Raw genomic sequence first — 12,157 nt, forward strand, 5'->3', positions numbered from 1 at the left:
CAAATATTAAATCTTAAAAGTAGCCAGTACAATATGTAAGGGGTTAAAAAGTATAATATCTCCCTCTGATATGTAGTAAAGTAGAAGTTCAAAGATAATATGAGAAAATACAGCGCCTGAGTAAATTTACTTAGTTACACTCCACCATGATTGGTGAGTTTAAAGACAGATCAAGACTCACTTCATCACTTTATCACTGTTCTTAGTCAACAGGGCAAAAGAACAGAGAGCCGGTTTGACTGTTAATGTAGCAGGCAGGGTAAAGAGGCCTTGTGAAATGAGCATGGTGGGTGTAGAGGTGACTCAGGTTGTTAGAGGAGACATTGTAAAAGGACAGAGTGCCACTAGGCCAGTCCAGATACACTCCGACACGTTTGACGACAGTAGAGGGAAGAGGGTAATGGTCCCACTTATCATTGTGCCCTGAAAAAAGTGCTGGTACATTTCGACCCATATTGACACCAAAACACCAAGACTGAGCATTAGTTCCTAAAAAAATGTATTTCCCTTTCCTGACAGTTTGTTTGTACACAACACCTACAGCTTTATCTTCTTTATAACCATCACTCAACTCAACCTCCCAGTAATGGTGCCCAGTCAGCCCCTCTTTGCACAACACCTGAAAGGAAACATCAAACCTCTCTGGGTGATAAGGATAGTCCTGCCATGCTCCTCGTGTCACCTTCTTGTTGCCATCAGATAGAATAAGGTTGTTGTTTGCTGTGTTTGGGTCCAGGGAGAGATCACAGGCGTCTGATGGAGAGAACAAAACACAGTCTGTTACTCTTCATCATCATCACCATCCACAGCACTTTACAAAAGCACTCATAATAATGATATTCACACCATGTAATACGTATGTCAGCATGGTTATGGTGTAGTAAAAAAACTCTTTTTCAGCAGTGTGTTGGCTATATATTCAAATCAATGTAATGCCACCTTGTTGAAAAAAAGTGTCAATATCTATTGAAAACATGTAAACCTCTGAGTGATCACCGACTTTTCAATGCTAGTGTATAAATGTGAATTTAAGGGATGTAACAAATACCTGATTGGAATTAGAAAATCGATTTTGAAAGAAAGGCTGCGAGTGCATCGGTACACACACCCCCGGAAAGCTCCGTCTGCTCCTGTCTGCAGCTCTCTCTCCTCTCTCTCTCACTTTCTCACTCTCGCATAAAACTAAAACTAATAGCGCTCTGCTTGCAAGGGAAAGACATGATGCAGCTTTAACTTTGAAATCCAAAGTTTGGAAGAGGTTTGGCTGGATACCGATTTTGCCTTAATTCTCTTCTGTTGGCTCAGCACTTATGACATTAAAAATGAGACAAGGGATGTCCTTTTAAATTCTGTTATTATATATTTTTTTTACCTCAGAAGCTCATTTTCTGATCTGAACGTACACAGAACACTCTCTAAATGTTTTATTTCTTTCACCTCCTTACTAGTTTCTGTGGCTGTAATATTTGCCAATAATGAAGATTGATTAAGTTTGTTCTCATTGTCAGGGGGGCTTTGCAACCAGGGGTGGGCACAAATACATCTAAATGTATTTCCAAATAAAACACCAAATACTCACCTTAAAAATGTATCAAAATAAAATACTGTATTTTTTTGTTCTGTATTTTCAAAATACTACAAAATACGTCTTTCCCCAAGGCAGTTTACAAAATAGTATTTTGTATTTTAAATATGTATTTTAAATACATGTATTAGAAATACTGCCCATCCCTGTTTGCAAAGTTCTCAGCATGCAATATATTACAGTCATAAACACATTGACATGGTTCTGAACTGATACATGTCAAAAATAACAAAAATACTTGTTCCCTGGTCTTTTATATAATATATCTGTTTGAAGGTAAGCAATGCCACATTCATGGGATTGACTTATTTTAATTTATAATGTATATTAATGTCTACTTTAAGCAAAGAACTATATCAGATTACATTATATCCCATCTAATTATACCTAATCTAATCGCACCATTCCATTTTAAAATATATCGTTACTAATCCGTATCGTACTACTTAGATACATACTATTTAGATATATATCAGATCGTTTTACATTGGAGAGATGCACACCCCTAGTGAATATAGGGTTTTCTTTTTTCACCGCTTCATATAGTTTATGGGAAACTGTATGTATGTTCTTGAACAAATTAAGCATAAAATACTTAATGGTAAGTTAATACTTAACTAAAAAAGTATTAAAGTAAAGAAAATGCATAAAAAATGACTTACACCACATTAAAGCAGTTTTGTCTTTGATCATCTTCACAGAAGGGACGTCAGGCTTTGAGAAATCATCAGTGACCAGAATGCCCTCATTGTAATGGTAGATGGTCGCTCCTTCGTGTTTCTCATTTGCTATGGCTGTTGCAAGGAAACGGACAGTGCTGCTGTTCTTGAGAGGTTTGGCAAGATCATGGAAAGCTTTGGCTTTTTCTCTCATTTTGGTTAACACTTCATTTGAGAAGTACCAGGGTTCTTCATCAGAACTTCTTAATTCAAGTGAATGTGAGTAGTTCTGCATCGCTTTAAGGCAGCTGTCAGCACTTTCCAGAGAGGTGAAGACAAAGCACAGAGCATCTTCTACACCTGGAGCAAGAACCTCTTCATCCAACTCTGACTGACTTTGGACGATCTTTGTGTTTGTTCCCTCCATCATGTCTACACAGGACCCAATGACATTGATCTCTCTCTCTTTGTGATCCAGCCACTTGCTTAGTTTTTCATGACTGAATGGTGACTTGTCTCTGTCTTCAAAGAGTTTCTTCAGTGAGCTCTCATCTTCCTTGCCTTCACGGATGGAGATGACTGTCTTCGCCATGGCCTGCTGAAGTGCAGATGTGTAATTATTACGCTGTCTTTGGAAACTTTTCAGACTTTTGTGAATCTGTGGAAAGTTATCTGACACGTTGTCTGCCAGACAATCATTGCATCTCATTTTTATCTGCCTAAGATCTTCAAGAGTATCTTCCGCTTCTGTCACTAATCCAGTGCTGACCTTAGCCTTCAGCTCAGCAGCTTTGGAATCCAAATTCTTCAGCGGCATCAGCCAGACCTTCAGTGGAACAGTGTTCTCGCCCTTTTCTCCCAGTAGCTTTGGAAGCTCTACATAGGTCTTCACTGCCTCTTCAAATGTTGCAGGGTTGCTTTCAAGAATGAGATCCCCGAAGAATTTGCAGGAGAATGTGTTTGTCAGGGCTTTTTCTTCTTCAGTCATCTTGATCGAAACTTTCCCCTCAACGCTAAATAATGGAATCTTCTTTATCGCAGCTTCCATGCTGCCCTGGATCTCCTGAACTTTGCTAGCATCTAACTTCTCACTGTCAAATACAAAGACAGCATTTGCTCCATAAAGGATGCCAGTGACCACGTGTGTTGCTGAGCTCTTCTCAATATCAACTTCCTGTTGCTCGTCCAGGATTGCAAGTTTAGTCATGGACAACTGCTTGAACTTGGTGGTAGTTTTGTATTGACATGTCACTCTGCTCTGATTCTTGAATTTCTTCTGATCATTCAGGTACTTGGCAGATCCTCCAACTTCAATCAGTCCACACAAGAAACTGGCCTTAAGAGAAGCTTCAACATCCAGCAGGGAGGACTTGGATTCAATGGAGTCAGATGATGTAACCTGAAAGTTACTGCTGCGCTGAGAGTTTTCAACTGTGTTCTCTTGTAAACATTTGGTATCCCACAATGTGAAACCTGTAGAAAATTTAAAAAAACATTTATTAAAATAAGTAAAAACCAAACTTCAAGATGAACATGAACAGTAGTACATACAGCTAAACTTCCTACTCAATGAACAATTTCCAGTCTCTGAGCTGACAAGTTGTGACAGTATATCACCACTGTAGCCACAGTTGTAGCTGTCTGTTAAATGTGCTGTGCCTGTTAATATTACAGTATTATTGCTATCACATAGCAGTAGTTATATTGTGGCTACTCCTTAAAACTCTTTATATATTAAACTTTGCTGAGAAACTATGGCACAGAATTTGAATGCTGTCACGCAAATTCACAAAAAGATTGCATAACTCTTGAAGCTGCCAAAACTGCACAAATAAGACCAAAAGAAATAGCAAATCATTATGCCGGTAGTCTGTTGACGTCACATTTTAGTATCGGCTCGGCTCGCTTGGAACCTCAGCAGAGCAGGTACTACAAAAGTAGCAGGTACCAGGCACCAGCGCGACTCGACTAGTTGAGTCGAGCCGAGCCGAGTAGAGTCATGCTGGAACTGTGTAGTGGAAAAGCGCCATTAATGCCCCTTTATAGCCATATAGTGTATGTGCATAATAATTAATCAATAATGGCCAGAACTTTTATTTTGTGTGTGATGGGATTTAAATCAGTTGGTAAAGGTTCAGAAAGAAGATTTCCACCTTTGTTTAATATTAATAAAGTTGAAAATGACAAGGGATGCAACATGTTAACATTTAATCAAATGAACAGTTATTGCTTAACCTGAACCAAAGTGTTATTGACGCAGGACTTAAAACTCACTCTTTGGGGTGAAAGTCCAGCACTTTAACTACCTACCTAGGAGTTCAAGAGAATCAGTACAATAATGTCGTATCATACAGATTAGAAAAAGTTTTGCCAGGCAGCAATAAGGTTTCCTTTGTAAGATATTAACTAAATCCATTTAGTAGTACATAAACATGTCTATGAGGTACAGGATGTTTTTGGGGTTATGTTTTCAGTATTGAATTGTGTTTGATGGTTTTACATGACTTTAAAGCACATTGCATTTTACTGCTTAACTAATTTAATGCTTTAACACACATGAAATGACTCTGCTTTGAAGAGTCATTTGTGTCTTATATTTTCTTTCTACAAGATATAAGACACAACTGTTGTTGCTGCTAACAGCTGTACGACACAATGTCAGTTAACATGAATTATTGTTTTAGTAGGGTACTAAGGGCCTGTTGTTATCTCCCCTTAAAATATATTTATGCAGCTAGTTTTGCTTGCTAGTTCAAATCTAAGATAACTGAGTAAAGGTTTGGTAATGACTTCACTTGATAAAAACTAAATCAGTGAGGGAATGAACAGACATCTCCAAAACATTATTTCACAAGGACTGGTGTGATTTGGTGAAATGAGTATCACTGATATAGAGAGGACTCTACATGGTTATAATAATGCAAATGTATTACCTAAACAGCCACTGTGTAGTACACACTCAATACTCTTATACAACATCTGGTGTGTAAACTGTGCAGTCTGGTTCTTTGATTTAAAAACATTTCATGCAATGATGATGTTACTTTGTGAGGCAGCTGGATTCACAAGATCACAACATCATGAGATATTGCAAGAGTCTGTCTTATCAGGCTCCAAGTTGTGCACTTGTGTCCGTGACCAAACCACCAGTGGTTCAGATCATCAGCATACTATCAGGATTCTCATGTGATCTCATGAATCCAGCTGCCAGACAGATGTCACTGTCACAATCACCTGTGAAGTCTTTTTTCATGAGATGATTAATGGGAGAGAAAAGAAGACAACACAAAGTTCTGATAATCTATTTTAAGGGTTTTGGACTTTTTTTCTGATTGTTCTTCTTTAGATTTTGGTTCTCCAAAATAAAAAGAAAGGAATCTCTGCATACCTGAGTAGTGGCAGGTGCATAGGAGGAAGGTGCAATTAAAAAATTAAAAAAGCTCCTGCACATTGCCTCGCACACTTATATTTGTTTAATGAGTAACAACGTTACTTATTAATAAATGCCTGCCTTTATATCAGGCATATATAGCTTGATATCAGGCATGTGAGTCTGACTACACCCTGCTTTTTGTTAGGTGTCAAAAGGTTGGAAACCACTGGTTTCATCTTTAACAATGTGTTGCATTAGAGGAGAGCTTATTCATTGTGTCAAATCTTCATCTGAAAAGTAACTAAAGCTGTTAAATAAATGTAGTGGAGTAGAAAGTACAATATTTCCCTCTGAGATGTAGAAAGTAGCATCACATGGAAATACTCGATCACTCACAAGTAAGGGTCAACCGATACACCGATATTCGCGTTTTTTACTGGTATCGGCATCGGCCGGGAAATTTACAGATAGCCACGTTTACCGGAAGCCCTGTGTTGTTGGAGGTGCTGGAGAGCACGTGAAGCGCACGCCCCTCCCTTACTGGCAGCGTGCAGCTGGAAGACTGCCAACAACAACAACGCGGCTCCCGTAAGAGATCGGTAAGTTTTCACACTTTAAAGTATTTTTAACCTATAAATTACCGGTGTTATTGCCTCAGCAGTCATATCAAATCAATCACCAAAACAGCCTTCTATCAGCTTAAGAACATATCCAGAGTGAAGGGTTTTATGTCTCAAACAGACCAGGAGAAGTTGATTCATGCTTTCATCTCAAGTAGACTCGACTACTGTAACGGTCTTCTGACTGGACTCCCACAAAAAAGCATTAAACAGCTGCAGCTCATTCAGAACGCTGCAGCTCGAGTTTTAACCAGAACAAAGAGATCAGAGCACATTACTCCAGTTCTAAAGTCTTTACACTGACTCCCAGTCAGCTCTAAAGTCTTTACACTGGCTCCCAGTCAGTTCTAAAGTCTTTACACTGGCTCTCAGTCAGCTCTAAAGTCTTTACACTGGCTCCCAGTCAGTTCTAAAGTCTTTACACTGGCTCCCAGTCAGTTCTAAAGTCTTTACACTGGCTCCCAGTCAGTTCTAAAGTCTTTACACTGGCTCCCAGTCAGTTCTAAAGTCTTTACACTGGCTCCCAGTCAGCTCTAAATTCTTTACACTGGCTCCCAGTCAGTTCTAAAGTCTTTACACTGGCTCCCAGTCAGCTCTAAATTCTTTACACTGGCTCCCAGTCAGTTCTAAAGTCTTTACACTGGCTCCCAGTCAGTTCTTAAGTCTTTACACTGGCTCCCAGTCAGCTCTAAAGTCTTTACACTGGCTCCCAGTCAGCCCTAAAGTCTTTACACTGGCTCCCAGTCAGTTCTAAAGTCTTTACACTGGCTCCCAGTCAGCCCTAAAGTCTTTACACTGGCTCCCAGTCAGCTCTAAAGTCTTTACACTGGCTCCCAGTCAGTTCTAAAGTCTTTACACTGGCTCCCAGTCAGCTCTAAAGTCTTTACACTGGCTCCCAGTCAGTTCTAAAGTCTTTACACTGGCTCCCAGTCAGTTCTAAAGTCTTTACACTGGCTCCCAGTCAGTTCTAAAGTCTTTACACTGGCTCCCAGTCAGCTATAGAATAGATTTTAAAGTTCTGCTACTGGTCTACAAATCACTGAATGGTTTAGGTCCAGAATACATGAATGACATGTTAGTAGAATATAAACCCAGTAGAGCTCTGAGATCTACTGACTCAGGTCAGATAGTTGAGCCCAGAGCTCTGAGATCTACTGACTCAGGTCAGATAGTTGAGCCCAGAGCTCTGAGATCTACTGACTCAGGTCAGATAGTTGAGCCCAGAGCTCTGAGATCTACTGACTCAGGTCAGATAGTTGAGCCCAGAGCTCTGAGATCTACTGACTCAGGTCAGATAGTCGAGCCCAGAGCTCTGAGATCTACTGACTCAGGTCAGATAGTCGAGCCCAGAGCTCTGAGATCTACTGACTCAGGTCAGATAGTTGAGCCCAGAGCTCTGAGATCTACTGACTCAGGTCAGATAGTTGAGCCCAGAGTTCAAACTAAACATGATGAAGCAGCTTTTACACAACTGGAACAAACTACCAGCAGAACTGAAATCATTTTTAAATCCAGGTTAAAAACATTTCTCTTCTCCTGAGCTTATGATTGAGCTCTTTTAAAGCACTTTACATTTTAATCTTTAATTTGCACTCTATGTCCTTTTAATGATTTTAAAGCTAATTTATTAGTTTATGCTGCAATCTTATATTTAATGCTCTATTCCAGCATTTTATGTATGTCTTTCTATTTTTCTGTACTTTGTTTTTATTATGGGGGGGTAATTGTATGTTTTAATGTTTCTTTTTTATGTAAAGCACATTGAGTTGCCATTGTGTATGAAATGCGCTATATAAATAAAACTGCCTTGCCTTACACTTTGAAAGTGAAAACACAAATGCCAAATGCATGTGTGTTTGTCTCTCTCTCACTCTGACTGAGAGCGGGACGGAGCAGACATCACAGGTGTGTGTGTGAGCTGCTCCATGTCTCGAAGAGCTTTTAGAAGTATGATGGGAGAAATGGTTTATGTGTGGTTGAATATTTATTCGTGTTAAAGTTGATAATGCAACAAACATAGGTGCAACATGTTGCTTGTTTTTAGAGCAGAACTTAACAATCTGTTGTTTAAAGTGCATCTGACATCAACGTTATTTTACCATCCTACTAGTTTGTTGTCTTTGCATAATAGGCGGCAGAATAAAACATTTTATTTTATGTAGAAAAGATGGAAACCATGGCAGTCTTCTTTTACAAATTAAAAAATTTATTTCGACTACTTTTTAGAGTTTATTGTTTTCTTAAAAAAATATTAAAATTAGTTCACAATGAACCTAATTAACCTAGTAACATTTTATTTTACATTTTGTGATAACCAGATTATGTCTATTTGGCTTGTAATAGTATCCATCAGCAAACAATGTATCATCAGGGCTGTGTTGTAGATGTTGATGAAAGCCTTTTGACCCTTGCACACTACTGTTACCCTCATGCACCCAAATGATCTGCACATAATATTGGGGTGATATAATGAATTTAAGATGAAAGCACTAGATAACAATATACTGAATTTGTGTTTTTGTTTCTTCTTTTTAAAGAAATGGCTGATAAGAAATTGAACCCTGCAGAGCGTCTCTGTTTCCTGCAATACAACCTGCAGCTCTTAAACTGGGAGTACTAAGAACTTTTAGTGAGGGGTGGGGTGGGGGGGGGTAACGAATACTCAGGTACTTGATGTGGGTTAATATACAGATTATGCACATTTCTTTTTAAATTGTTGTTTTTTTGTATTTCTGGCTACACATTACTTACACTCTTGTGTCATTACAAGATTACCTAGTGCACTTTACTTAAAAAGATTATGGTGCTTATTGCTAGTGTGTGCAATATTGTAATTATTTTATTTATGCTTACATATTTATGTTCTTATTTTTATCTATTTATGTTCTGCAATACAATTGTTAATTTGTTAATTTCGTGAATAAATGTTTCTTTTCTTGGTTAAATTGAGACTTGTGTAACATTTGTTATCATTATGGCATTTTTATCATTTAAATGGAGGGAGAAAAAGCAATATCGGCTTCAAATATCGGCTCAAAAAAATCGGCAGCACATATCGGTCATCGGCTAAGGCTGATGTAAAAAAATCGGTATTATTATATTCCGCTACTACTTGAAACAAAAAGTATGGACCTTGTTAACTTATTTACAGCTTTCAGTGTAATGTAACATGAGTAATGTCTTACCTGGGATCAGTGCATCTTTGCGAGCATCGTAGAGCATCCCTAAGGTGAAAGGTCGACCCAGGGCAGCCATCTCTAGTTGATCAGAGGCCATGTCGTCAACCTGAGGGAAAATATGAAATTAATGCCATATTTCATCTACATCTGTTCAAACTGCCTCAGTCAATGTTGCAACTTTCTCTCCCTGTCTCTCCACCAGTTTGTCCTTACCTGGAAAAGTTGTGTAGTTCAGGTAAGTTCAGTGTGGCTTCGAACTGGAGCTGCCAGTTTGATCTGTCTGTTCTGGTTTCATATGGTGACTTATATTCTAGTAGATGACCCAGCCCTCTCTGGACTCGCCCCTTGACACACCTCCAGCACAGCATAAATGTCATGATTCATATCTTTAGATTGAAATAGAAAATAAAATGTGTATGTCATACACATTACAACTTCATGATATGGAAACTCATTTGATATTTTTCTTCTATATGTTAATGCAACTGTGACATGGGAAATGACTTCATTCTTCTATTTTACAAATATCTTTGAAAAATATCTAATGGTGCCCAGATTATGTTCATGATTGAGAATAGGAGCTTTTTAAAGTTAGTTTCATACTTGAATCCAGGCTTTTTAAAATATAGCATCAGGTGCATGTGTGTCAAAATCAGCATTTCTTATCAACAGGACATGGCCATGTTTTTAATGAATGCATCAGCATAATGTTCCATATTTAATTTGCTTTTATAAATTATCCGTTTTTGGCAACTAAATATTTTTAGAGGTCAATTAAGGCAACTCAAAGAATTGGTAAAGGTTTGGAAAGTGTTTCTGACACAGGACTTAAAACTCACTCTTTGGGGAAAGTCCAGCACTTTAACTACCTACCTAGGAGTTCAAGAGAATACAATCAGTACAACAATGTCGTATCATACAGATTAGAAAAAGCATCATCCAGGCAGCAATAAACTTTCCTTTGTAAGATATTAACTAAATCCATTTAGTAGTACATAAACATGTCTATGAGGTACAGGATGTTTTTGGGGTTATGTTTTCAGTATTGAATTGTGTTTGATGGTTTTATATGACTTTAAAGCACATTGCATTTTACTGCTTAACTAATTTAATGCTTTAACACACATGAAATGACTCTGCTTTGAAGAGTCATTTGTGTCTTATATTTTCTTTCTACAAGATATAAGACACAACTGTTGTTGCTGCTAACAGCTGTACGGCACAATGTCAGTTAACATGAATTATTGTTTTAGTAGGGTACTAAGGGTCTGTTGTTATCTCCCCTTAAAAATATATTTATGCAGCTAGTTTTGCTTGCTAGTTCAAATCTAAGATAACTGAGGAGAGGTTTGGTAATGACTTCACTTGATAAAAACTAAATCAGTGAGGGAATGAACAGACATCTCCAAAACATTATTTCACAAGGACTGGTGTGATTTGGTGAAATGAGTATCACTGATATAGAGAGGACTCTACATGGTTATAATAATGCAAATGTATTACCTAAACAGCCACTGTGCAGTACACACTCAATACTCCTATATGCAACACCTGGTGTGTAAACTTTGCAGTCTGGTTCTTTGATTTAAAAACATTTCTATGAGTTTCATGCAATGATGTTACTTTGTGAGGCAGCTGGATTCACAAGATCACAACATCATGAGATATTGCAAGAGTCTGTCTTATCAGGCTCCAAGTTGTGCACTTGTGTCCGTGACCAAACCACCAGTGGTTCAGATCATCAGCATACTATCAGGATTCTCATGTGATCTCATGAATCCAGCTGCCTCACAAGGTGAGACAGTGACAGACAGTGACAGACAGATGGTTCCCCCAATCACCTGAGGAGATTTTTAAAGTGCCTGTCTTTTTCATGAGATGATTGAAGGGAGAGAAAAGAAGACAACACAAAGTTCTGATAATCTATTTTAAGGGTTTTGGACTTTTTTTCTGATTGTTCTTCTTTAGATTTTGGTTCTCCAAAATAAAAAGAAAGGAATCTCTGCATACCTAAGTAGTGGCAGGTGCATAGGAGGAAGGTGCTATAAAGAAATGAAAAAGGCTCCTGCACATTGTCTCGCACACTTATATTTGTTTAATGAGTAACAACGTTACTTATTAATAAATGTCTGCCTTTATATCAGGCATATATAGCTTGATATCAGGCATGTGAGTCTGACTACACCATGCTTTTTGTTAGGTGTCAAAAGGTTGGAAACTGTAGGAGCAAATCCTACATTTGTGTGTATTAGAAAGGAGAACGAGGAAAAACACCAGTAGAGGCGAAAGGTTAGTAGATTGCTCAACAGGCCTTACCATGTTTATTCCATCAACTCCTTATAAGGAGTTGTTTTTCACCATGTTTAATATTTCCAGGGAAATCTGGCCACCGTCACTTGAGAATAGAATTCCAGGAACTGAGAATTAGCCTGAACATGCCAGGTCAACTTGACCTGGTGCACGCACACAATGACACACCACACCATACGCAATCAATGGTATAAAAGGTCTGTAAGGGCGTGCCTCGGGGCTGTTTTGCCGTTCGTTACTGTTTGTATCTGTTGCTGAATAAAGATCCCAGTTGGCTGTTCGACGACTTCTGTTCTCCGTCTCATATTTTAAGATTACTGAGTTTAGGTAATCAATCAAAGTTACTATAAAACCACTGGTTTCATCTTTAACAATGTGTTGTATTAGAGGAGAGCTTATTCATTGTGTCAAATCTTCATCTGAAAAGTAAC

The 12,157-nt window shown here is 38.3% G+C and overlaps 1 protein-coding gene across 1 annotated transcript; it reads right to left on the reverse strand.

The window, feature by feature from the left end:
* Nucleotides 1–202: 202 nt before the first annotated feature.
* On the reverse strand, nt 203–9,513 carry LOC128381836 (stonustoxin subunit beta-like). The gene is made up of 3 exons (XM_053341864.1): nt 9,423–9,513; nt 2,248–3,717; nt 203–753 (listed from the first exon to the last, which is right to left on the reverse strand). Exons 1-3 carry the CDS (start codon nt 9,511–9,513, stop codon nt 203–205), a joined length of 2,112 nt encoding a protein of 703 aa, XP_053197839.1.
* Nucleotides 9,514–12,157: the final 2,644 nt, after the last annotated feature.

This window comes from Scomber japonicus, chromosome 20, assembly GCF_027409825.1.
Source record: "Scomber japonicus isolate fScoJap1 chromosome 20, fScoJap1.pri, whole genome shotgun sequence".
NCBI lineage: Eukaryota > Metazoa > Chordata > Actinopteri > Scombriformes > Scombridae > Scomber > Scomber japonicus.